Source organism: Anguilla rostrata, chromosome 2 (assembly GCF_018555375.3).
Source record: "Anguilla rostrata isolate EN2019 chromosome 2, ASM1855537v3, whole genome shotgun sequence".
NCBI lineage: Eukaryota > Metazoa > Chordata > Actinopteri > Anguilliformes > Anguillidae > Anguilla > Anguilla rostrata.
Window position 1 is genome coordinate 51,583,612 of NC_057934.1, and position 27,775 is coordinate 51,611,386.

General features: G+C 41.4%; 1 protein-coding gene across 1 annotated transcript; it reads left to right on the forward strand.

Moving 5' to 3' along the window:
- The first annotated feature begins 519 nt into the window (after window positions 1-519).
- On the forward strand, window positions 520-27,332 carry LOC135248385 (uncharacterized protein C16orf52 homolog B). Its single transcript, XM_064322954.1, has 3 exons — window positions 520-1,774; window positions 16,625-16,837; window positions 25,817-27,332. Exons 1-3 carry the CDS (start codon window positions 1,669-1,671, stop codon window positions 25,999-26,001), a joined length of 504 nt encoding a protein of 167 aa, XP_064179024.1. The 5' UTR covers window positions 520-1,668; the 3' UTR covers window positions 26,002-27,332.
- Window positions 27,333-27,775: the final 443 nt, after the last annotated feature.

The following is a 27,775-nucleotide window of genomic DNA, read 5'->3' on the forward strand; positions in this document are numbered from 1 at the left end:
GTCAGATTAGGTGAGGAGCAGTTTCTTAGGGTGATGAGGTCCAACTAGCTTACTGCTTTTCTGCTCCTCAGCCATAAAGTATTGACAATTGACAAGTGGGACATACATTTTCAGATGTAGATCTGCATTTTCAGTTGCACACCATTGTATGCATTGTATGCATGTAATTTAATTACATTGCTTTTATAAATAAATTAAACTAATAAAACCTACCTTTCTGCGTAAAAAAACAACTTTTGATTATGATGTGCTTCCTGAGGTTTCTGAATGAACAACAAAGCTCAGCAAGAAAAATGACATTGACATTAAAATACATTCTTAAAAGAATATTCCAGAGATGGTATTCGATTGTTTTACCACCTTATACATTTTTTCCGCGCCTGGGGTCTCTGACCCGCGGTTGAACTCAACTGATCTGGTCAAATTTTCAACAACCAAAACCACGAGCCACATTTAAAAAGTACACAGATCCTTCCTCATCCCATCTTGTCCTTTCCCAGCCAAACTCGTCCATTAAAAGTAAATCTCGCGAGAGCGGAACCCCCGAATGCTACGCGATGTTGGGGGGCTGTTGGGCTGTTGTGTCTGAGGAACGTGCTGCGTGTTGGTGGTCGGTGTCACTGGTTTTGAACCTTGTGGAGAGGAAGGTAGAAGAGACAGTGAATCGGAGAGGACAACCAAATACTACGACACTTCAAGCGGATTCACTCTAAAGAATGACTGCAAATAATGTAACCGTTAACATTGAAATACATATCGAATGCGTTTGACGCTTGTTAGCGTCCGCTCGATTTGGAGAAGGGATTCTTCCAGATGCGATTCCAGAGGAGAAAAAGGGGCAAATAAGCAGAGGAGAGTGAACGGACGAGGAGGATATTTCCCCCCTTTCTTGAGGGACACATTGAAAAATAGGCCAGTGGTAGTTGTAGTGTGACATTTAATCGGTGTATATGCTCTTTCGTTATTCATTTTATTTGAAATGTATAAGTGGACACTTGATTTGGAACACCTAATTTGTTCGTCACATGCATGTATTTGTGGTGTTTAATAGCGTTTAGAGGGCCGCTTTACGGCGCACAGAACTCGTAAGAAATCCTAGGATCTGCTGTAAATGTGTCTGTTGAGCGGAGCTTTGCGAGAATATATCTAAGCGTCAGGAGATCGCTGTCTCTGGGCCATATCGATTTCGATATAGCTAAGCTAGGTAGCTTGCTGCGAAGTTCAGCTACTGTGTTTTCCACCAGCGAGTGAAGCAACGGGACAGATTTTTTCAGGAGGAATCTTTTTTTGTTGTCGTTTGCTCCCCTCCATTCCACGTTCTACGGCTAGATACCGTGCTAGATAACAGCCTAGATGGATGACAAGATTCGGTTTCTTGCAGGCTAGCTTGCCAGGTATTACTAGTATCAGCCTGTTAAAGCTAGCGTTGCTAGACGTAGCCGGACAAGCCGATGAAATAATGGAAGGTTGAGTCTCTATCCAGTCTCCTTCTTTTGGAGGGGGCGAGATAGAGACGGAAATAAACAAAAACTTCTTCAAACCATTTTTTTCATCAAAGAAACAGGGCACCTTTTCACCTGATCACATCTAACGTATCGATACTCGCCTAAAGTTAAAACACACTCTAAAGCTTTATGATAGCTAGCGCGCTAGCTAGCTATATGAGATATGGATAAACTCACCATTATTTCAGGATGTCTTTTTCTGGCAGCAGATATTTTTGCCATCGCCAGCATTGCGAATCCAGATTGGATCAACACAGGAGAGTCGGCAGGTGAGCGTATTATTATTATTATTATTATTATTATTAGTTCTGTTATTATTTTAGTTCGAGCAAGTTGTCATTTTCTTGTGCGCGCTGAAACTGTTTGTGTTCAGAAGTGTGGCAAACTTTGGGACATTGCTTAAACCACTGTATTAAAAAATAACTGAATGCTGTTTTATTACGTTCGCATCCGTGAGAGTAGCACTGTTCTCCACCACTGTTAGTCGCTCTGGATAAGAACGTCTGCCAAATAATTGTAATGGCTGAAGCATCCTTCGTCCACTGAAATATTATGAGAAACCAAAATAACAATCATCCCATGGACCAACTAATTTGATATTTGTTCAGTTTAAGTTACTGTAACGTTGTTTATTTCCTAATGCACAGCATCAGTGCTGACCATAAAGCTGATGTTGTAGTTTTCGGGTGGAACTGTGCGAGGATTAACACATGACGGCTGAGTGGAGGTTAACGTCAATTGCTTTTAAGAAATGTAGGAATTCTGATCGAAAAGATTTATTTCTGCACATTGATAAGCGTCCCTGTTGCATACTACCCTTTCACTTGTTTATTAGTCTTTATGGGACTGATAGGGGCAATGGATGTAACGTTAACGTTGAAATGAATACCGATAAGTCAACATGCGTGGAAAGTAAATACGGAAAACGGTAGTTTTATTATCTGCAAGTTAGCACCGACCGCTGCGATGCATAACGTGCATACAATGTATGGCTTTGCTTTAAGATGCATAGCATTGTTTGGTCACCATATGGTACTGCCCTTACTCTATTAAACACGTCGTGGACTATGTTCGTTTTTCTCCGAGGACGTTTAACCAAAGACATGAACAGCCAGAAATTGAATAAATAATCAAATGGACAAAGTTGTTATGTAACTTAGCGAATTTAGAATTTTGAAAATGTGTTCTCTTGTGTAGGTTTCCTTTATGGTGTTAAACCCCTCTTACCAGGTTTGGTGTTGTTTATGGAAAATTCACTAAACATAACTGTTGGTAAATAATCAAATATTCAATTTGCATTCATTCAGCAGTGGACGGCTCTTCATAGTGCAGCTTTGAAGTGCAATGCTGGCTCATTACATCTGCCTGAGCTTCACGTAAATGTCCTGTCCTGTACTGTCGCACTATTAAACCTGCACTCTGTACCAAAAAAGAGGCTAAATACAGTATGTCCATTGTAAAGAATATATTGGATTTGTGTGAAATGTTATAGATTGAATCCTTTTCATACATGTCAGTTTCTGTACAATTTAGTTTTACCAGTTTTTCCCTACTTATAATAATCCAAGTTGAAACGGTATTTGTATTATCTCCTAAGAGGACACTGCCTCATTTTGCCCATGTGTGCAGGGGTGGAGCCGGTCTCCTGCAGGAGGGTTGTTGATGTGACATAATCAGTTGACAGCCAGGAAAACAAGCTTAAGCTTGGAGGCAGCAAACGGCTGTCCCTCACAGTTACCTTCACTGAATGAAAAACTATTTGTAAAAGGTATTTGTTTTGTTTTTGATATTTTTGAAGACTATGGGCTTCAGGCTGGCCTTTTCAGCTAGGACTGGTGATCTTTTTATAGTCTTTTTTTCTTTTTAGTCAACATACTGCTTTGAAATATATATCTGTCAAGAAGCTACAGATTTGTTGTGGTAAATAAAGAAACTTTACAAGCAGAAATAGGGTGCATTAATTTATTTAGCTTTTCTGGTCCAAACGTGATGCACTCTTATCAGAGTGAAAAACTTGATTGTAATAAAAGACACCAACTTCTATATTATAATGATTAAGCATATTCAAGAATAAGGGATATGATCAGGACAGATTGAAAAATTAGTAAAACATGATGCATGAGGACATTTTTAATGATCTGCAATGATGGTGCTACTATGCAAAACTGTAAAAGCATCAATACAGTGATAATGAATTCTGTGTCCGTATCTGTCTATCCATCTTGCAAACTAGCTAGCTGTCAGCACTTTGTGGATGTTGTCTGAATGTGGTCTATTTATAATTTGTAGTTTGGTTCTTGGGAGGCATGATTAGTATGCAGTTGTTGTGCATTACTGATATTGCATGTTAACAGATCTGGCACTGTTGCTCATATTAATCTGCTGAATGTGGGTATGTTTCTTCTATATTTGTAAGTTGCCCTGGATAACAGTTTCTGTGAAATTAATGTAATGTTGTTAGCTAATGTTGGCTGTCATGTCATTTAGACTAGTTTTTTTGCTTAGTTACCAGAATGTTGATTGATTGGATTGTAGCTCCAAGATGATGAAGTGGCTTGTTCTATTTTGTTGTGATCACATAACTGAACAGGACTGGAAAAAACAACAAACCAAGATGCAGGATAGATGCTGCAAATATAGCCAACTATTTAGCTTGCCAGTTAATCTGTGTTGTTCTCTATTTTAATGCGTGATGTCGTGAGTCATCTCTGACGGGACAAAGATAAAGGGAGAGGGAGAACAAACATGCACTTTTACTGCTTCTATCCCATACAGAAACTGGATTCACTCTGCAATGACGCTTGACTGAGTCTGCCCAATTTCAACAAAAATGATTTGGGGCATAGGCTAATAAGCAATGTCTGCGTCCAACTAACAAGAGTTACTGCAATGTCATTAAAATCTTACCCACATGTGTCATTTGTCTCTCACCGATTTGAGCTTGAGCCATCTGTGTTGGAATTAAAATTTTACAATTTAGTGGAGGGGAAAAAATGTGAATCTGGCCAGCAGGTTCTTCATCTCACATTGGAGCGACCAATTAAAAAGTTTACTAGAACTGCAAAGTGAAACCGTTGTAAAATGCAACCAGTTGGTTGCTCTCTGGGGTTCTGATATTTAAGCTGGCACCTTGGCGTAATATCATCCCAATTTCCTTCCCTGTGTTAAGTATTGATCGTGGAGTTGGGGGTTATGTCTTCCTGGCCTTTTTCGTTGTTTTGCAGACCAAAGCATCTTATGTAGTCTGGCAGTTGTTGCAAAACAGTAGGTCCTTTGCCAATAAAAAAAGACTCATTCTTTGGATTAATGCAGTTGCAGTCAAGTTATTTGAGTAAATTTGCCACAGACCTGTTCCTTCACAACATTCCAGTATAGTAATTATAGCATAGTAATGCTATATGACATCTAGAGAGGAGTGCAGTGTTTTGGAATACCAGAGTACAGCATGCTTTTCACTAACCTAGGACAACCTTCAGAGCTGCAGAATGTGGTTTTGTGCCAAGCAAGGTCTAACCAGATAATGACCATGTTCATTTAAGCGGTTTTCTGTCTAGTGTTGTTCACCGGGGGCTTAAAAAAGCGCTTGAAGTAGTGCTCCATGGCTGGGACTGTCTGTGTGGGATGAGAGCACAGATTGGTGCGTCACACTTGTGGAGTGCATGACTCTTTTCCTACTGCCCTTTTTGAAGGTTCCATGTGCAGGTGGTATTGTGTCACACAGTACATATAGCGCATATGTGCTGGTACTCTCAATTAACTATTGTAACCATTGCTTAATGCTTACAGCAAGAAAACATGTTTCCAAATGCAAAAATTGAGTTATTCTTTTAGAATGTAGGCTAGTTTCTTTTTCACCTGGGTTGCTGGCCCTGAAGGAGAGAATCTTTTGTTGCTTTGTTCTTGAACGTTGACATCAGACTCAAGCTCAGCTGTCAATTCTCAGATTGGATTCACAACAGGGTCATTTCTTTTTTTGGCAGCATGTTTGACATTTAAAAGCGTTGGATGTAAAACATTTAGAGGGTCAGTGTCCCTAGAGAGGAATTGATCGTGCAAAGCTAATGACTTGGCTAATACATTTCAAACCTGGACTCCTGCTTTTCTATAGCTCTATTCTTTGTACCTAGGTCAAACCCCTAGAGAGATGATGTGCTAGTGGTAGCTACGAGCTACAGAGGCCAAGAAGACAATCAAATCAAAATGTCATGGAGAGTGCTTTGTGTTCAGAGCACTTAGAAGGAACAGTCTTATAAACAATTGCTTTCTGAGGTTATTGCAGACTGAGATGCAAGACTCTGTGTTTTCCTGTTTTATGTCCTTTCATCTAATTTCACTCAGATATTCTAGCACCTTTCCACAAAAAACAGGATGGCCTGTATTAATCAAACTATAGATGTGATATTTCCATCTAGCTAATGGGTTATGTTTTGGTGGAATTTAAGGTATGATTTTTCATTGCTCAAACCACCGTGATTGAAAATGCAGGGTCATCTGTTTTATATAAAAGAAAATGGCTTATCTTGAACTAAATTGGACCATATATGAAATCACATTTTTTCTCTTTCTTATTAAATTGTGCTCCTTAATGACTTACCAGATTTTCATGATTGCTCATACTGCATTTGGAACAGTTGCCCTGATTCAGGTGAAATTCGGAACCTATGTGCTAGTGCTAAGCATTAGCAGATTGCATTTATGGGCAAAGGGTTTCTTATTTGAAGGTTTCATGTGTCAGTCTGTACCATTGTACCAACACTTTTCTCGGCTATAGGTAAACCTATAGTGGACAGTCAGAAATACCAATAAAGAAACTTAATGAAATCATATTTCGTGTCTGGTCAAGGCTTCCTGTGCATTAACAATGCAGGCACCACCCTCATGTCAGGTGGACCTCATTAACTCATTTCATTGTGCATCGCTTGGAAGAATTGCTAGCCAAGGAGAAGAATTACTTAATGTTTTTTTTTTCTCTAGAAGCAGATTCCCCCCCAGTTTCCACATGTGTTTATAAAGTATAGAAATCAAATGAGGTTGAAAGATTTGTTTCAGCTTAATTTGCTAAATGATAATTACCTAACAGGGGAAGCATTGTTGAAAATGAAGATGTGTGTTGCTTGCGCTAATTAAGTCTGTTGGGAGACAGGGTCGTCTGTGGAGATAGCCCAGGCGTTCACAGTTCAATTAAAAGGAAAACCGCCGTTGACTAGCTGAATTGGGAAATGTTTTTGCTTACAAGGACTGTGTGGAGTGAGTGTGGGATCCTGAGGGCATTATGAAAGAGCACATAAAGTGTGCCCCCTGCTTACCCCATGTTGAAGATGGCTAAATTGCATTCTTTTGGGGTTGGGGGGGAGGACTGACTGTCACTGACTTTGCCCACTCACATCAACAACTGAGATATTTCCTTTTATTTTAGGTTTTCCATTGACCACACATCCTTCCACAAATTAAGATGTCCACCTCTTGATGAAACAAGTGATTCATCATGTCGTAATTTGGGTGAGGAGTAGAGGTGTGAGAATCAAGCATGTGGCGATCACTAGACACTGAAGGAAATGGGATGCAATTTACTGCTGCGTAAGAAGGAACCATCAGTAGGAACTGTCAGTCATCATCAACATCAACTACAGTTAAATTATTGTAATATAGACAAATTGTGATAGCTGTTGTTCCCATTAAATGTCTATCTATTACAGCCATTAAATAGCCTAATTTCTGTCTGTCTTCACAACACAAACATACACAAACTAAAATGGATCAATATGTAGTGGTCCTGGTCAATATTTGCCATAATTGTGTTATAAACATTACTAGATACCTTTTGAACCAAGATTAAATTTAAGTTTCCGACCAGGACTGGTTTGAAAGCAATTAGACAAAACTTGACCGTAAAGCAGAGGGCCACTGAGGCAGAGATGGAAAGGATTCCCGATATACATAGCATATCTAAAGATATGAACCAGATAAGAAGGGAGACATTTCATTATCTTTCTAAATTTATCCATGTCCTCATTTACCCAACTACCAAATCGGGGTGTTCTCTACCGCTGTTTTCCATTTTCCCATCTAAGGCCATCTCAGATGTAATTTTCATATGTTCTTTCTATCCCATCTTTCAGCTTCAAAGAAAAATATTTAATAGCAGCAGGCTATCAAACAAACATAGTGTTTTATCCATATCCCGAAACAGTGAAATTGAAAACGATCCTTTTGTAGGTGAAATAACAGGTATTCCTGATGTTATAAATATGCTGTGATCAGTGCGTGAGAAATGGCCATAACGTAAAATGCATGTGCTGCAATGCTTGAGAAGAACCTGAGGAAAGTGCTGGCATCAAACTGGTCCTGAGTGTGGGGCTTACCTGCGACGTCCCCGCTAGCACCTCTTCAGGTTTAGCCGTTTTCCCTGATAAACTCAGTTCCAGCTTCCCAGAAGAGTGCTATTGGCGTGGCACCTACAAATCCCAGTGGTGGCTTACTGTTGCGTCGGTGTTTAAGTGGCATGGTTACGGGTGTGAAGGTAAACTCAACACACATGAGGAACTCAGAGGCCATTTTCTTTCCCTCAGCCCTCCCAAAGTTTTTTCTAGACACTGGGGGGGAAAAAATCCCCGCAACGAGGCAAACTCTTGACCACCGCCCAATCCCTTCGTCTTCCAGCAGAAAAAATAGGCTATTCAAACCTTGCTATTCATATGGGAGTAGCCCCACCCCCAGGGACACCTGGTCCGGCAGTCAATAATAAAAGAGTCGAATATAGGCGTATGTGAATGTTTTTTATCTGCTTGTTACATTGACTTATGGAAGTCCACAGCAGAAATGTGTTGATGGCTTCATCCTGCCAGTGACAGGGAGGCTTTAAGGTCACCAAGGTTATTTGGGTGGCTGATGCATGATTTCACTGTACTGATCTAAAATGAGTGCACACATTGCCTCACCCAACTCCTGACAATGCTAACGTGTTTACATCTGTTCAGTTTGTGTAAGGTCTTCAATTCTCATTCTCCAGTGCATTTGTATTTGTGCAGGTTTGTTTACAAATATTTCGTAGAATCTACCCATGTTGACAGATGAGATGAGTGGTTTGTTTTTCAGCTTTTGAGGTACTATATTTGGAGCTGTCTACAGCTCGGCCACAGTTCTGCCAGTGGCAGCATGTGAGCCTGAAAAATTGAGACGTATAGGCTTGGTTAATAAGCTCGCAAATCTGAGTAGTCTGTCTGTTAGAAGGTGATTTCCTTTTCCTTTTATATTATGTAGGAATGCATTGTTTCATGTCACATTAGAATTTATATGATAGGACAGAGTTTAGGAAAATTACATTCATTTTAGGAAAATTCGATGCTGTTAGGTTAGTTAACTGCACTAGCTGTGAGCTTAAAGCGTGATATGGAAGCAATTTAAGAAGTCAATGTGTCGTCATCTAACAGGTGAATTTATCTTTACGTGGTCAACAGGCTTTGGTTGAGTGAAGAATGAAAGATAAAGTGTACATGTTTGAAACAACAAGTATGCACGTATTTGAAACAATCTGTAGATATGGACAAATGTTTTGATCTAAAGAGCAGTTGCAACCACAAGATTAAATGGAAAAAGATAATTATCTGCTGATTGGTATAGATAATGAATGAAATTATTAGTTTCTTGATTGAAAATCGAGAGAAACTCAAACACGGTATGTGCATAGATTTATCAGCTTAGGCTAGATTCTTGCCTGTTATTTTCAGCTCATGAGCTGAAACCCACTGTCTGAGTCTCTCTTTGGAAAGTGTCTCTTTTGGGTAACGGTGTTTTCAGTGTAAACCCCCACGTCCCCACCCCAAAATTGGATCAGGGAATAGGCAGCTGTCCTTTTTAAGGTTTGAGTTTGTTTTCTTCCAGGACAGTACTAATATTCAAGTATCCTTTGGTATTTCAAACCGCTTATTAAAATATTGGCTGTTATTACTTGACCTCTAGCTCTGGAGGTAGCTAAGAAAATGCACACAGTAGTAGGATGATGCAATATAAGCTAGGTCATATATGCACTAGATTTTAGAGCACCTACTCTGTTTTGATATGCTGCAGCTGTGTTTTTTTTTCTGTATGTTTTTGCTTGACCAGCAGTTTGCTCGTGCTGTGCCGGGTACACATCTAACATGCAGGCAGTGGCCTCGCCCATTATAGCTCGCCAGTGGACCGTGCTTTTGCGTGCATGTAACCGATACGCGCTGCGTGCACCTAGCGTACGGATGCAAAGTGTGAGGTATGAAAAGCCATTGCTGGCTTTCAGGAAGGTGAATTGGAGGAATGAACAGGAACAGATGTGCTCTGTGTGCAAGTATGGCTGGCAAAACAGTGATGCAAAGGCCATAACTGCTGATTCAATATCAGGGAGAAATGTTTTTATGAAAGGATGGTGTCATTGAGATTCTTTTCAGATGGATATGCCACGCATACTGCAGTGCACGGTGATCTGTATATTGAATAGGAATGAAATTATTCAATTGTATCAGTCTGAAATACATTTTTATGATCTTAATTTTACCCGTAAATGATTTTCAATATGCTACTAATCTAGAAATAATATCGCATATGTGGACTGATATGTTGTAAATAAGGTGCGTCCATTTTGTTCGCTTTTTCTGTTTCCCTTTTGGGAAACTGCTCTTTTTTTCTGTTTGTTGGGTTTAGAGCGGCGATTAATACAGTAAAAGCCTGCAGCTAGCAGCCTCCGCTGTCCGCCCACTCTGTTGACTCATTCCTGCTGCGGCTCCTGTCAGTAGCACATTGTTGGACAGTAATGGCACCCAGAGAATGCCTGTACTCTGTGCTGGGCACGTTTTCACTGCCGTCTTATTAAATACTGTCAAATATAAAAAGATGTTATTAATTCATCAGGGGGAGTTGGATTAAAGGGGGGGGGGGGCAACTCCCCCTGATGAATTAATAACATCTTTTTATATTTGACAGTATTTAATAAGACGCCAACACCATGAAGGTGTGATGGCGTCGTAGTTTTTGCATTCTCTAATCTGTTTTTATTCTTTTGGTAATTACGTCCCTAGGATCTCATAAATGCATGCAGTGTGAATAAGGTGTGAGTCAGGCATGTCCCAAAGCAGGCAGACTGCAGCGCTACCTCCCCATTGGCCCTTTAGCTGGGTATAGATCTCATGTGGAGATTTCCCTAACTGCAGGTGTCAGATGTTTGTGTTTTTTTATTTCAAAGTTGTTAGCATGCTGACTTCTGAAAGACACTGGAGAAGGTTGCCCTGGCTTCACACAGAGCCCTCCTGGTGGTTCTTGCCTCTGTTTGCCACCATGATGTGAACCACAACCAGCTGGACTGATGGTAGTCTCACATTCCAAGGAGCATACAACCACTAATCTTCCAACAGTTTTATCTCCTACCTGTCTGAACACCACAAGTGTCTTTGTCTTGCACCCCATATATTACAGAAGTAGAGATCATCACCATCATCAGTGAGTGGATCAGTGTTTACACTTCACATTTCTCTGTGGTTCCTCTGGGGTGGTTGGATCCATTGGGGGTTAGAACATTTCCAGGTGCCTTCTCACCCCTGACAACCAGTCACGCAGATGCAGTCCCCCGCTGCCACATACGCTGCCCCTTGGCTTGACAAAAGCTCCCCAGCTGTGGCCCTGGACCTCCCACAAACCTGCATACTGCTAATCTTGGGGGAAGCAGTTACCCTTAACTTAATAAAAGGCTTTTATCTTTTCATTCAGTAATTGGTTATACTCAACATACCATCAATTGCGCTCTTTATCCCGTTATTTTCAGAGATTAATACTTTGTAAACATTTTTTTTATGAATTTGGATTGTATTGCTTTTTTCTTTATTCTAAAACACGTCTTATTTGGATTTCCAAAACGTATGTAGCGGACCTGTTGACAGCATCATTTATTAATTTCTTCCTAATTTCTCCTTTTAATCTGTATTTCCGGGTTTTTCCAGTCGTGTTCTTGGCAGCTCTGCCCTGCTACTTAGGGTTTTGCAGGAAGAAAGCTGCATTATTAATGGGAGTAAGCCCTTCTAGCAGTATTGGCATTATCTTTAGCAGTTCACCCACAGTGCATTTGGATTCTATCCTAGTTTCTGCCCCACTGAACAGCTTTGACTCCCAACATAAGAAAGGTGTCACTCTGCTGGGACTACAGCATTTCTAGTAGGGAAAAACTCCTTCGTGGTTCAATGTTTAAAGCGCGGCTAAAATGCTGCTTCGCAGACAAAATGTTGTCATTAGGAGTTAAAACGTTTTGTTCGAAGCATTCAGTCAAAACTCTTTATTTTTGTCTGTGTTAGGCAGGGTGTAAAATTAACACCCGCATTTGCAAATGCGGGTGATTTTGCGGAGTGGCTGGTAAATTTGTGAGGCTCACACGCCACAGTGGCGGATGCCCAAACTTTGTCTGTACTGTGTTATTGCATTATTTACATGGCAGTAACCTGGCAACCCATCTCGCACCACGGCCACAAGACTCGTCGAACTAGGCTTCTCATTGGCCGGTTTTGCCTGCCCTTTCGCCTGACCAGGATATAGCCATCCGCCATGAGCCTCCACCCCTCCTCTTTGGCACGTTTTCCGCGGGGATATCTAGACACCGACAGTGACTGTAAAGTGGAGGAATGTGGGGGTATATAGCAGGTGTGAAGAGGCCAGCAGACGCTGATAATGAAAAAAGTACAGGTGGTGTGTCGCTGCCGGATAAGGAGACGACATGGGGTCCTAAAAAAAGACGATATTTCAATGAGAAGTGGCGGCATGATGAGGCAGGCAAGTTGCGCGACTGGCAGGTGTTTGAGCCGTATTGCTCCCACTGTCGTATTTAGCCTTTAATATTGATTTTTAAAAAGTGGCTGGTAAAAAATGGTGAGTGGCTGGTTGAGAATCTACCAGACACAGTGGCTAGTGCATAAAAAAGTTAATTTTACACCCTGGTGTTAGGTGAAAGTGTGATGACCCCTTTGCCACTGAAAAGAGGACGTCCAGTTTAATTCAGATCTAACCCTGAAATTACATGAACATTTAATTCCTGCACTTTCACTTCTTTGACATGCCCCGGGTGGTGAAAAGAGTAGCAGACAAAGTTGAGGAATGAATCTGCTGAGGACCAGATAGCAACCCATTTTTCAGCCTCATTATTCTGGGAATGAGGATGGCCTGCTCATGCTCCATCTCCCTGCTGCGTGTGATGTATGGAAATTGCACTTTGCTTCATTTGCTCAGTCTTTTGTCTGGTCTCTGGGGATGTTTTAACAGTTTTGAGAGGTCAGTCAAGAGCAAGGACCTCTGTGCATAGTCGTAAGCTGGTGTTGGATGGCGTGCCTTCTGGTTGTAAAATGGGTATTCTGTTGTGAAGCTGGAACCAGCAGGAGACTGACTGGTGTTGGGGAAATATTTATAAAAATGCAGGCATTAGCCTTATTAGACTGAACATTCTTTCTTCTCATTCAGTCAGAAAGCCCGGGCTATTGCAGGCCTGTGTGTCACAGAAAACAGCTGGTGCGCAGTCTCTGCTTTTTTATAGTTCTGAGAAAGGTACAAGGGAGCAGTTTATCACCGCCTCAGGGCTTTTGTAGACTAGTAAGTGCTATTTAAGGGCAATTTGACATTTCAGTGTAAGGTTGTTGAGACAAACTTGACATCTTTTGAGTCTCAGGTTCAATTGGCCTGCTTGTTTTAGCATTATTATTTCTGCAGCATCTTTAGAGTATTGCATGTGGAACAAATATTTATTTTGGGAGTTGATTTTGCTGTGCCTTGTTTTGTTTGACTGTGCTAATAAGTATGCTGAGAGGGGACAGGCATCCTCTGTACTGTCAGGGAAAAGATGCTATTTGTGGGACCTGCACCCAGCGCTCCCTTCCTGTGTGGGAGGCTCCCACACCAGAAGATTTTCAGTGATGTCACCAAGGACAAATAAAATCAAGTGTCACGTATGAAAGGTGCAGCCTCTCCGATGTATCTGTATAACAGCAGTTATGAGGATAAAGCCAAACCTTTAGCCTATCTGAATCCTAGTTGACCCGACCAGTTCTTGTTAAAACAAGTTTCCTTATTAAAACACTTTTCAATCATTCATTGTGGACATCTTTTTCTTTTCGCACCTCTCGTTTCCAAGCAAAATGAAAGCAGTTATGTTTTCCAAATGGTTGGTCGCCTCTGGTTAGATGTTCCCTGCAGTGGAAAACTACACGGAGGAGGCTGCACAGAAGAATGGGCTGTTGTGCTTTGTATAAAAAATCATACCCATGCATTTCATTTGTCTGGATTAATTAAATACCTAGCATAACAAATGCCACTGCTAAAAATTTATATAAGACTTTCACACAGTTACTTTACAAATACCAAAATGCTAGGCTTTGTTTTTAATTGCTTTATATTATTTTGACAGTAATCCCCAGCAGCTTCAGGTCTTTGTTCTCAGCCATGGAGTTTTCAAATGTTGTCCATTACATTCAGTTATAAAATAATATCAGTCTTTATGCATTGAGAACATCTGTCATTTAAACTTCTATCTTCTTCTAGCTTGTGCAAGACAATGAGAAGATACTGTATCGTCAAATTGATGGATGATTCCACCCACTATGATTCATTGCAGATGATTTTTCCAGCTTGTGCTGTAGCTTGGCCTACCCGCTCTGTTCTCTTTTGGGTTGTAAGGTACAGCTACAGTTCTGAGTAGGGAACATGATATTTTTTGTTTATTTTTAGCTTTAAAAACTTCATATTTGAAGCAGCAATAGTTTTGCATTAGTTTCACAGAGCGTGAAAGGTCATTCATTGTTGGGTGGTGGGTTGGGTGTGAGGACAGTATGTGTTGTCCATTCACTGCGCATCGGTCTCTGAGATAATTATGCCCACCAGGCACTAGTACAGAATAAGAATCTCTCATGAGGAGTGAGCTACAGGCAGATTAAACGCAGTCTTCTCTTTGGTGTCAGCACTTCGGGCTGTTCAGGCTTCCTATTTTGTAGTATGATGTCATTAATTGAGCCACCAGAGACATCTTTTATTGGTTCAGAACTTTGGTTCTTCCTCCTTCAGACTTGTTTCCATAACAACTCTTCCTGTGAATCTTGTTGAATTGCAGTGGGAATGGAATGTTAGGTAATCTGTGCTCTTGCGCAGTTGGTCATTAGATCTGTACTGTTTAGCGTTTACAAAGAGCAGCCTGAGCTTTATAAAGTACTGCTCACTGTGGTTTGGTTTCTGCATGGAGTGTGTTCTTCCATTAAAGAGCATTAAATGTGGTTAGCCTTGTGATGGGATGGGAACTCAAATACAGCCATGGTGGTGAAGCTGAATTGTATGAATTGAATTGTCCCAGACACACTGGTCATCAGACCCCAGCCAGAGCCTAACAGTGATCAGCATCATATCCAGTGAACTCAATGGCCCTTGCATTGCCTTAAGCATAAGAGGTATGCGCTTCAAACGCATTGCCTTCTCTCTTGCTAATCTGCAATACAATCAAATGTTTTAGTTGTGAACAAATTGTGCCTCACATATCAGATTGTTTAAATATGAAGGGCAGAAACTGTTTAGAATGGATGTTTTTTCTCCATGTGGTTTTCAGCTGTTCTTTGATCAGATGTGTATGTTGCAACACTGGATGTTTGGACTGTTTTAGCTAAACATTTTACCATATGCTAATTTCTTTTTCTCTCAGTTTAATGTTTTTTTGTTAAAGTATCTCATTAATAAGGACCATTAGGCTTAATTACTTGATTAATCATTTTGGGAATGGAGCCATTTTGGCCCAGTTGCCTTCTCTCTCCAGATGGTTTAGGCAGGCTGAGCTTGATTGGCACTTAAATGGATGTCCTCCTTAGCCAGTAGGCGGCAAGGGTCTTCTTTTCTTATTTTTAGAGAAGCCAAACTGACAGCTAAACTGTGGTGTAGCAGATGCCATCTGTCAAACGTTATACTTGTCCTAAAACACTGGTTATTAAAATATTCATTGGCAATGATTGGGAGTGTATTTATTTTCTTGGATGTCTTGACTAAATTTTGCAGTAAATAGGCCTCCTTCAGACTGGGCACCTCGTCCTCTGTGGAGGACCGCTTTTCAGGCTTTCTCTTTTATGGTCTCCTCTGCTCGTCACTCTCAAACAAACCTGCTCTCATTTTTCTGAGGGGAAAACAGCTTGACATATAATTTCAGGTTTGGTAAGTGATGCTAAAGTTGATGTAAATGATCTTTGTTCTATTTTCCATTGTCTTTGTTCCATTTGCTGTACTGTAGGCTGCAGGTTGTTGCTGTGTCTTTGTTTGGATTTGTGAAATCCTTGCAGCCTGCAGTGGGCCCTCTACCAAGCCCATGCCCCAGAGCTGCAGCAGAAGACCACTTGCCCTAATTGTCACTTTCACCATTTCACAAGATTCTCCCAATACCCCTCTTGACGAAGTTAGACATTAGAACCATGTCGAACCACAAGTTTTTTAATTGATCACAAAAGTCAGTATCGTGGACTGAAATAGGCAGCTCACGGTGTGAGAGAGCACTAGGTGCAATGGATGTTTCGCTGAGATCGTGACATGCAGGGGCATTCTAACACGCTCAACTGGAAGAGTGCCTGTGGACACAGAATAGGGGCCCGGGGACTTCAGCTGTAATAAGGCGTCAGGCTGAGGATGGATCGGGGGCGGGCTGTCTGTCAGTGGCATTACCGCGAGCGCACAGAGCAGATGGGCCGCCATGCTGCGAGCCGGGCATGCTCAGTCAGCGGTAATGGCATCAGGCTGGCTAATTGTTTCACTGGAGCTCCATCCTGAGAGTGCTGTTTGTGGAACTCTGCAGGCCACATGGAACTGTTAACTCGCCCAGGCGTATCGCAGAGAAATGGTTTAATTTCTCTCAGCCAGAGGCAAAATAATATTTTACGTGACCAATAATGATGCATTTCCCTGGATCCCCTGCTGAAGTCAAAGAAGCGTGACACTTTTTCTCATTAGTCTCTGAACTAAAATTTTGTTTGTGTTGCTACTGTCTTCCCTGGTGGCTGCGGAGATGTTGATGCTGTGAAACTGAACCCGTGTTCTGCCTGGCAGTGCCACATTCCCAGAGACGTGATTGGCCGGCGGTCTGACGAGTGACTGTGTTGCAGGTGCTCTGACGGTGGGGCTCGTGCGGCAGTGCCAGACCATCCACGGTCGTGACAGGACCTGCATCCCACCGCGGCTGCCCCCGGAATGGGTCACCACGCTCTTCTTCATCATCATGGGCATCGTCTCGCTCACCGTCACCTGCGGCCTGCTCGTGGCTTCTCACTGGCGCCGCGAGGCTACCAAGTACGCCCGCTGGATAGCCTTCACTGGGAGTAAGTGGCTTCTCGCTAATGCGCGGCGCAGCGTTAAACTCTGACATTGGGTATGTCCATTTGTGCTTCGTTAAATAAGGATTAAGTAAAGATAAATACAGGATAAATACTCCTCACACTAGGACTGGGAAAGTTCAATGAATTAACCAAAATATAAGTGAAGTGAAATTTAATCTTATGGCCTGACTTCACAGTAGCTCAGATGACCAATATTTCTATGCACTCAGTTGTTGTCTGAGGTAAATGTTTCGTACTTGAGTAAGGAATGTTACTCCTTGCACAGAGAGGGCCTTCTAGTAAGTTACTTCATCCTGTCATCATTACTAGCTCCTGAAATACATAACACTGAATGTCTTCAGCATTTTTTTAGTTAGCAGCTGGTCTCTTGTTGCATAAAGAGGTCCTCTGATGTGTGGAAAAATAAATTGTTGTGGGAATAATTTTCACCATTTATGTCTCACAGTAGGCTGTAAACGTTTTTATTTTGGCAGTCAATATGGCTTTATTATCTTTCACCTGCTTGTTGCAAGCAAAGGAGACAAAAGCTGCTTTCAGGCCAATAATTCTGACACAGTCCTGAAATTGAACCACCATCTTTGTTCTTCAACATCCCTTTCATACCACCCAGAAATTCCATCCAGTCAGAGGTCGTTACCCTTTCACGCACTCAGTGCAAGCGCTGTGAAACTGCTGTATACAGTCCATTACCAACATCCTGTGTTGTTTGCCTGTATCTAAGGTTTACTTCCTTAATTGCATCTGCAAGGAAAGAAGTCTGGCTGGCCAGGAATTGAAACGTTACGAAAACCTATTAGTAGCAGGTCCTGTTGGTGAGCCCATAAACTGTGGAGACAGTTATTCGCAGAAGACTACTGCCTCACACACACTTTGGCTGCAATAATTAATCGCCTACATTATTAGTGTTGTTGGTTTGTATTATGGCAGCAGCTGTAAAGAAGGAAAGTATTTTGAGCCCTTGAATTGTATTTTAATAATCCGTATTATCCTGTGCACTTCTGTGTGCACAAATAACAGGCTGTATTTATATGTTGTGCGGTTTATCATTATTATAATTAAAAGGCTGAGAGAATTGTTAATTAGAAAAAAAGAATGAACTAAGAGCAGCGATGAAGTGTTGGAAGGGACTGGAAGAATGTTTCTCAGGTGAAGGTCATAGTTTCTTCCAAACACATTGCTTGTTATCACCTAAAATGATCTTTTATTATTGTATGCAATTGGTAAAAACATTTTTCCATTGCTTTAATTTATAACCTTAAAGGCTTTCGATCAATGACAGGTACTCCACAACAGGATGCTCAGTAAATTATATTGTAGAAGTGAGTGTGTTTTCTGTTCCTGTCTGCTGGTGATAGCACTAGTTCTGCTTCTAGTCTGGTATCTGCTATCTGCTATCACTTGCTGTGGCCTGTATTATTGCTGAAGTCTTGCCAGTCTCGTGATTGGAAATTGTGCAGTAAGTGTGATGCGTAATTGTTATACCGTATTTATTGGATGTTGTAGCTAGATAAGTGGGAGATTTCAGGAAACTGCTTTCACACCTAACTCAAGCTGCTTTCTCTCTTCTCTGTGACCCTAGATATGGTCACAAAAGTTTTAATACATCTCTTCTGCTCTCTACGCCAGGAGCTCTTTTGTTTTCTTGTGATGTTTTGAGATTATAGGGTTTGTAAACATTGACTCAATATTAAGATTTTCCACCTCTTCTAGCCTAGCTCTCTGGTCTCTCGCCTAGGGGGTAACTTCTTACACAATGTAGGTCATGTTCTTTTGTGCATATATATATATCGCAGGTAACATGCCTTTTAAATACATAGCTGCCACTGACCTCATCACTGTGAGCTAACAAATATACAATATAAAGTGGAGATTGCATTTCAGTTGTAAATGGATTGTAGTTCAGGCGTTATCAGAAAGATAAGCACTGGGCATGTTTCTGCAGCTATAGGATGAGCTGCCTTGTTGGGTTAGGTCAGAAACTCTGAATAGGGAAATGAGTTGACTCCTGCTGTTTGGCAACATAGTAAATACAACCCCAATTTTTCAGTCATGCTCAGTCAGTAAGAAGTAACATAAGGACAGTTAAATAAAATGAGTCCAGCCTCAGTAACTATGTGAGGAATGCTGACAGTACCCCTTGGGAAGGATTTGGAAAGATAAATGTAAGTGTATGATTTTAATTATCTTGTATATAATCAAAATTGTTTGTGATTCTGTGTTGGGCATTTCGACAAGAGATTTTGGCACCTAAAGTTTTTATTTGGTGCCAATATTTTTTTTGGAGTAGCAGCCAATGGGTTTGGGTACTTTTTTTGTCTGAGGTGCTGAAATTTGATGGTGGAACAGTTGGTAATTAATGGTCCTTAATGGTGTGGTGATGACATCGTTCTTGTTACAGGAATAGTCCTAATGGCTTTCATTGCCCTCGGTTTTTTATGTAGCTTTTGTTTTTTTACCCTCAGGATGACTACCTATCTTCTCTTTTTTTGTGTAGGTGGCAGACTTGTTAAGTAGGACTTAAAATAATGTTTTTCTTTTAATACAACAGCTTGTTCTGTAACACTTTGTGCTGTGTGTGTGAGGACAGCGAATGGAATCGCAGGAAAATGGAGGTTTTGCTGTCGTTGATTTGCACAGGTAGCGGTTTACACACACAATCCAAAAAACAGAGACGCAGGCTGTCTGTAAGCAGGCTAGTCGGTCGGGATACACCCCTGGAAAAAAACAAGTCGTTCCCAAAATGCAATGCTAAATATTCCTTTTGCAGTCGCCATGCTCGCTCACAAGGCATGTCATTCATGGATTATTTTGCAAGCGCCGGGTGTTTGAGGAAGGCTGTTTTGAGCTGTGTGTGAAAGGTGAGTGGAGCGCGCTCGGTGCGCTCTCGCACAGGTGGATGGAGGAGAGGATCTGGCCTGCAGCCACTCGGCTTGAAAGAGCGGCTTTGTTAGCCGCGGGACCGGCTATCCGCAGACTCCACGCTCCGGGTGTCTAATCAGGGTCCCCCTGCCTGTCGCTGTGTCCCTTTGCCATGGATACGGCTGCATTCTGGACAGCTTGGAGCCAGCATAAGGCTTGTCAGCGTGGGACAGACAGTGGCATGAGTGGATGTCTCGGTAATGTGGTGGGCTAGCCAGACGGCCTTGGAAAGCAGATCTGATCAGCTGGCTCCATGTGCCCAGAAAATTGGCTATTGCGTACTCCATGTAAAAACGAATGCACCATTCCAAGTGCATGTCCCTTGGTGTTAAGGAGCAAATTGCTGCCCTAGATTTGAAAGAAAGACTTCCATTTATTGCTGCCACAAATCAGCTGTGTGACCATGCTCTTGGCAGTGTTCCACACTTACATTTGGAATATTAACCTTTTTAAATAGCTCACCATTGATCTTTATTTCACCGTCCTTATTCTTAGTAAAGCTTTGTAGAATGGACTTGTTTTGTTCTTTTGGAATTATACTGTTCCATTATTTTCCAGTTTTGAAAAGCACAGAAAAAGCAAAAACACAATACGATGTCCATGCTGTCTTGTGTAATGAAGACAGTATACACTGAGACATGACTGCAGCAGCTTGAAAGAACAGGGTTATGCAGTGTGCAGAAGTGTTTTTTCTGTTCAAAGCCAAACCAAAAATAGTGAAACATTCGCAGAAAGGGTAAGAACAGAGAACGAAATGGCTATAGAATCCATTTTTTATTGTAATAGTATGTTACTAGTATGTCTTATTGAAATACTATTGTAATATTTTCTGTGAAGATTTGGTGACTGCTGGTGGCTGTTAAGCCGCGTTTCCACCGCAGGAACTTTACCCCGGAACTAGGAACCTTTTGAGGAACTTTAGACCGCGGTGAAAACGCAGACAACAATGGGCTGAAGGAACCTTTTAGTTCCTTGAAAAGTAGTTCCGGGTACTTTTGATGGAAATGCAGCTTCAGTCTTATTTAAAATCCGAGTTAGTTCCCTAAAGACAGAACCTAGAGCTGGAATCTTAGGAATTGTTTAATGGTTTTAAATTGGCTAACAGAGCTCATAGACATGTGAAACTATCACTCTGAGCACTGCTGGTTCTATTAAGCCGCGTTTCCACCAAAAGTACCCAGAACTTTTCCCCAGGAACTACTTTTCAAGGAACTAAAAGGTTCCTTCAGCCCATTGTTGTCTGCGTTTCCACCGCGGTCTAAAGTCCCACGAAGATTAGGCAAATTAGTCCACTGACGTATGAAAAAGCGACGTTGTCGTCGGTCCATCTGTCCTATGATTTCTTCTGTAACCCCATACTACCACCAAAGTAGCCTACATAATTTTCTAATAACCGGGACAGTCCGGAGGGGTTTATTCCACTTATATACAACGGATTACCAACAATTACTATATATGGTTACTTTTGTATTTATTGATTTTTATCGATTTAATCACCTGAAATTGATTTCAAGTTATTATGAAAATAAATCGGTTTGCGGCTGCAGATTTTTTTAAATGGCGGTTGAAATAAAACACTGCAAGTTGTCGACCAATCAGAAATTTTCAGCGCTTGCGCCCCACCCCATAGGTTCCGGTACTTTTGGAAAGTACTACCCCCCGAGCAGGGTAAAATAAAGCCCCCGGAACTTAATTTAGACCCTAGTTCCTGCGGTCGAAACGCACTGAGTTCCTCAAAAGGTTCCTAGTTCTGGGGTAAAGTTCCTGCAGTGGAAACGCGGCTTTACTCTTTAACTGGTCTCATCTCTCTGTGTTCCTCTCTGCTTGTTATCCCTCACAGGTTTGACTTACAAATATTATTGCTTACAGACCTGGGGGGAAAATAACAAGGTAGAATAGTGCTCTGAAGCTTATGTTCCTCTGCCACCATTAAAATAATTATATAATATTAAATGTCCTTAAGCAAGTTATTATTAAATTATTGTGGGATAAATCTGTGTTTTCCCCCTCACAGCAGTAGCAGAGATTAAACAATGGGGTGAGATTGCTCTCCAGGGAATCCATTAAGGCAAGTGAATGTGTGTAAATGACAGTATCTGTCTGAGACCCAAACTTCCAGAAAAAAAGAACTAATTGGGCCTTAAAATTTTACTGTCCACATACATGTTCTGGAGTACAATGTTGTTCTTTCCTGTGGTGGTTCCATAACCACAGTCATGCTATGGCATATATTCAACTTTTGAAGTTTCTAATGGAAATGTGCACTTAGTTTTGGGTGGTAACAAAATGTTGTCTCCATTAACAAGCTGTAAACAAACCAAAATTATCCATGTATTCAGAGGATTTTGAAGGGTCCAGCATTGTCCAATGTTTTACACTCATACTGTGTGTGTAGAGTAAATATCCAAAGGGCTTTAACACAGCTTTTAAAGAACCTGGAGGGATGAGTAATTGGATATCTTTACAAGATAATTATATGTAAATATGAACTTGTTTGTCAGAACTGTGGATTATGCTGTAATTGTACAGTTGATCGTTTAACTTCTTGTCTGCACCATTTCTGGATTTAAGTGTTGACTATCATTTTCAGAAGGTACTTCTGCTCTTATAAACCTATGAAATACAAAGGCCTAGGCTACTTGTTCGCTAAGTTCCTTTGAAATTGAGCATTTGCTGAATGGGATGCACTGTTCTGTTGTAGGTGCTGCTTTTGATAAAATGTACTCTGAACTGCTTTGCCCGCTTCTCTTAATTAGCAGATGCTACTATAGCTATAAGCTTGCGGCTCACTGTAAATCCAAATTGCAGACCGAACTATCCTATAGGGATGAGAGCGCTCCAGCAGATAGGCTTACTTTGTATTCTGTAGAAACTGTACAGTATGTTAAATATGACAAGAATCACTGTTTTGTTTATTCTCTGTGATTTTAACATTACAAGGATTGTTCTTAAAGGTTAGCTTGAGCGTCCTGAGCAGTTGAGTTGGTAAAGGCACTGAACACATGAGCAGAGGCTATAATCACAGGTTACAGCCTTGTGTTCTGGGGTTACTGGTGCACCAGGTACCCTCAGCCACAGATGAGAGTTCTGCCTCTCCTCCTGCACACTGGACAGCAGTTGCACCATTACAGGCCAGGTTACTGCTGCACCAGGTACCACAGCCACAGGCCAGAGTTCAGCCTCTCCTCCAGTGCATCGTGGACCGACCAGTTTGCCGCTTTCAGAACTGCTCTTCAGCTCCAGTGCTCCTGCTGTGTGGCTGTGAGAGACAATTTGCAATTCCGAATTGGGGAGAAAAATAACAATTGGTGGGGAAAAAATTGAATTTTTAAGACGCTGTATTCTTTAAAGCGACTGCATAAATTGCTAGCTGGGCATCTGGGGGGGGACCTACCTCCCTGCATGATGTCATCTGAATTATAACTGTTCGCTCAGTGGTGGATTGGGAAATTACTTTTGGAAGGACACAGGAGCTTAGATGTCATCTCTACCCAGTAGCTCTCTTAGTTGTCTGGTATTTGTATTTTCTGAGAAACTTTTAACTAAGCTGCAATGTACTTGCTGAGTAATGCTTCCTAATTGATTTCAGTTTGCTAAGATTCATTCCTCTCTTGTTTAATTTTTTGGAAAGCTTTTTTCGCAATTATTATGGATGTCAGGTTTGCGTGTCTATTTTTTCCCTGCAAGTACCTCTTCACAGGTACATTCCTATTTTCAGAAATAAATGGTAAAGCAGTGTCGTCCCGGTTAATCTGTCCATTAAACTGCCAGCAAGTATTGCCAGTGGCTTAAAAATAAACAAAAAACGAATTTATTCATAATCAAAGTATTAATGCTGTGCTAAAACACAAATCTATTCATCACTCTACCTTATGTCTGTGAACATTTTTTTTAAAAACCTTTTTTTTGTGAGTCCTTATATTGTGGTTGTACCCAATTTAGGGAAATGCCTATGTACTCCTTCTCTATTAAAGTGATTTCAATTGCCTCAAAGCTTTCCTGCCAATGTTAGTATCACTGGCTAACAAAGAAATGTGAGCATATCTGTCCAGAAATTGTCTTAAACACTTAATTAGTCTGGCTTCAGACCTGGGCGTAGAACCATGACAGCCTTCTTGGTATAAATGACTTAAACACCCTGCACAGCACTTTTTAATGATATAGCTAAAGGTGTTGGTACAGTGGATCATTCCAACCTTCTGTAAAGATTGTCTTCAGTTGGGTTGGACCAAGATGCCTGTGAGTGTTACTGTAATTACCTCACTGATAGAACCCAGTATGTATGTATATGTATGGATGGAATGCAGTAGGATTGAATGAGTCCCCCAGGGCTCGAGTTTGGTGCCAGTCTTTTTTACTATTTATATAAATGATGTTGGCTTATCTGTTCATTCTGAGCTTCATCTAGGTCTGTATGTTGATGATACTGTTGTAACCACAATAAGCCAAGCATTTGACAATGTGCCTTTACTGCCATTAAAACCTGTTAGACTGCTGGTCATCTGAAATGCTGAAAAAAATAGTCTCTGCTTTTTTCTAGGGCTCATGCTAAAAAATATCCCAGACCTACATGTCTTTACCCTTGGTGGCATACAAATTGAAAGAGTCATCTAAAGATAAGTGTCTAGAGATTTACAATGATGGCAGGCTATCATTCAGCGCGCTTCGACTGTCTCACTAAGAAATTGAAAGTGGAAAATCTGTGTGTTTTTTTAAAAACATAAATAAAGCATGTCTCATTTGATAGTATGAAGAGGTTTGTTCAGGCCACTTTCCTGCTGGCACTAGACTATGGTGACGTAATTTACATGCATGTGTCATCCTCAGTGCTGAAGCCCTTGGATACAGTATACCATCGTGCTCTTCGGTTTATCACTGGTGCCAAGTTCCAAACTCATCACTGCACCCACACCAATATGTGGGCTGGTCCACCCTGAACACTATAACACTTCAGCATTGGCGCTCCTTTCTATGAAAAGCTGTCCTTCAGAAATGGCCCTCATATTTGAAACTACAATTGAACTGGAATGTAATCACTTACAGAACTCACTCCCGAGACTGTCTTTGTCTGAGGATGTGCTTGTCTTCTTACTTATCCTTGATATTCCACTGCAGTGTGTGAATATTCCTGCATGTTTATGATGTTTTCTTGTACGTGCCTAGTTTTCCCTTTCCCAGGGTTTTTGTTTTTCTATCCTTTTTTTTTCTTGTTATGCTCTGTGCTGAGGCCTACCCGTAAAAAAAATCTGTGATCTCAGTGGGACAAATATAGGATAAATTGAAACTATATTGGCAGTTCTGCAAAAGAGCTAATTCAGTCATAGATGTTTTTTCAGGACAGAAATGATCACAGCTGATAAGTATGTGGGATGGATATATTTGGGTTGGATGTGGGAGAGAACGTATGACTTGTATAGTAAAATAGTGAAAGGTAAATGATCTTAGTCAGGGTGGGTAATTAACACCAGCATCTCTGCCAGCTACGTTGGCAGATAACTGTCCATGACTTGAGGTCCTGTTCTATTCAGAATATCTATTAGTCTGATAAAACATTGAGATTCATTCATCCCAAAATTCACCAGCCTTTGTGGCCAGTTTCCTGTCCTGCTCTTAGTAATCTAAGCATATTATGCGGTGAAGAGCTGGTTTAATTCTCACATTGACAATGCCCAGTGAAATTAGATTACAACAGACATTACTGTGTGGAACATGGCTTAATGTATCTTTTCATTGCCATTTGGGATCTTGTTATTTGTATGTAGCTACTGAGAGACCGGTTCTCTGCTTTTTAAAAATAATAGTGTTAGTCATCAGCAATAACCTATTGAGGGGATATAAATACAGCTATTATGCTGTCCATGGTTTACTCTCAATTCAGTCTTTTAATAGCATGTGTTTCCCAGGAGCATGAGTCTGGCTTTAGAATTGGTGTTAAGCTGCCCTACATGTATGATTGTGTTTGCTGCGTCATGGATGCATTAGAACTGGCTGTAGTAGGGTTGATGTGGAGATTTAACCTTTGTGTGTGTCTCTCTCCTGCAGTGATCCTGTTCTGCATGGCTGCCCTCATTTTCCCAATAGGATTTTACATCAATGAAGTCGGAGGACAACCATACAAGTTACCCAACAACACAGTAGTCGGGTCTTCATACGTACTTTTTGTCCTGTCCATCTTTTTCACCATAGTGGGACTGCTGTTTGCCGGAAAGGTCTGTTTGCCTGGCTGACGGTGCTTTTCGCCTGCCTGTGTGGGCTCGGAAGAGAAAACGCCGTCCGTGCAAGAGGCAGGACGTGGGATAGTCAGAACCTAGAAAACAACTATAAAAACACAGACTGAAATGAGAGGGTGTGGGGAGGAGCTCACCCCTACGCTTATTTAAACTTTCTCCTTGACCTGCACTTTGGATGATGGGCAGAGGAGCCCGGCTTGTGAAGGCGGGGGACTGAGAGGGAAAACAGGCCCCTCTAACCTAACTCACATTTCAGAGGGACTGGACATCCGGCCTCCACCTACCTTTCCCCCCATGCCCTTTCTGTTCTCTTCATTACTGACATTGTGGAGCTTTTTTGTTTTCTTTCTCTTCACATTAGTATTTCCAGATCATCTGAACAGCAGTAGAGCTGATCCACTGAAGGTAGAGTCTCAGTTGACTGAATGCTCCCCCAGTAGCCTTGGTGTTGTATGTGGCCCCCCCCCCAGCCTTAAAAGCCAGCTCTGATAGGGAGCTCCAGGGGGTGAGGACAGTAGTGCACTACGGGACATTGGCCCCCTGAGAGAGAGAGAGAGCGGGGGCCTGATGTGGGGTGTCTCTGCTTCCCTCCCTCTGGGTGAGGGAGGGACTGTCCAAAAAGGGCGGAGCACACCCATGAGTTCAGCCCACTCTGCACTCCCTTCCACGCAGGTGTGGGGGTTGGTACGTGTGGCTGAACGCATGAAGTTATCCCAGTTCAGTGATTCTGTGAAGGGAACATGTTTGATCGGAAGGTGGGTAATGTAGAGAATTTTATATGAACCACGAAAGCAGCAGGACTGCAGGGTAGGTGAGTGAGGCCGGCCTCACACTGCTAATGTGATGGCTGGGGAATGTATAGGAACACTGGTCAAACAGGCTTGAGCTTATCAAACCAAATGGAATTTGTGTGTCCCTCTTATGAGTGTGACTGGCTTAGTGGATAAGTCTTATACAAATGCATTTACTTTTGAGCTTATTTAATCTGTTTATGTTAGTGCATCAATTTGTCATCCAAATCCCTCCCCCCCCCTATTTTTTTTTTTTCATTTTATTTTTGTATTTGATTCTGCAATGTACATAAACCCACATGCCAGAACTTTCATTTGATTGTCTGAGCAAGCACTGTGATACCAATGAACTGTTCATGCCAATAGAAGCCATCACATAGAATCTGTTAAATACATACATACATGTTCACCTCTTTGTTTGTAAATAAAAATATTTTGGTTTTGTTTGATTTTTAATTATATTTACCTGGAAAAACACATCCGTCCTTTCTGTGCTTTTGCTGTGAAATATTAAAGCAAAAGCTCTGATACCATTAATATGTTGTGTCTCTGGGGGGAAACATGATGTTACTACTGTCCAAGAAGAGAGCGGTTTAGTTGTTGTGCAGGCATTCTCTCAGCCTGATTCCACAGTGTGGAAAATGTGGCATTCTAGAAGGCAAAGGCCCATCCTATGGCTCTGCTGTGACGCGTGTTCCAAAATGGCAGGATCTTTGTTGGGTGTATGAAGGGTAGAGACGGTCATTTTTGTAATCAGATTGTGATAAGACTGTTCATTTGTGATATTTTCTCCGTTCATCCAGGGAAGCACTGCTGTCACCATGGCCATTCTTGTGATGTCACCATCCTGTGTATGTGGTAGTACTTCACAAATGCAAACTGACAGAGAGGGGTCGGGAAATCAGAAGTGTGTTCAAAGAGAAGGGCTTTTTGTGTATTGACAGCTGAATGTGTACGTTTTGTGGGATCTCACTAATAAG

What these genes read in the sequence shown, in the direction of transcription:
- LOC135248385 (XM_064322954.1), top strand. Translation starts at nt 1,669, where the DNA reads ATGGATAAACTCACCATTATTTCAGGATGTCTTTTTCTGGCAGCAGAT. An exon ending in CAACACAGGAGAGTCGGCAG is followed by an intron (nt 1,775 to 16,624) that starts GTGAGCGTATTA and finishes ACTGTGTTGCAG; the next exon opens with GTGCTCTGACGGTGGGGCTC. An exon ending in CTGGATAGCCTTCACTGGGA is followed by an intron (nt 16,838 to 25,816) that starts GTAAGTGGCTTC and finishes TCTCTCCTGCAG; the next exon opens with TGATCCTGTTCTGCATGGCT.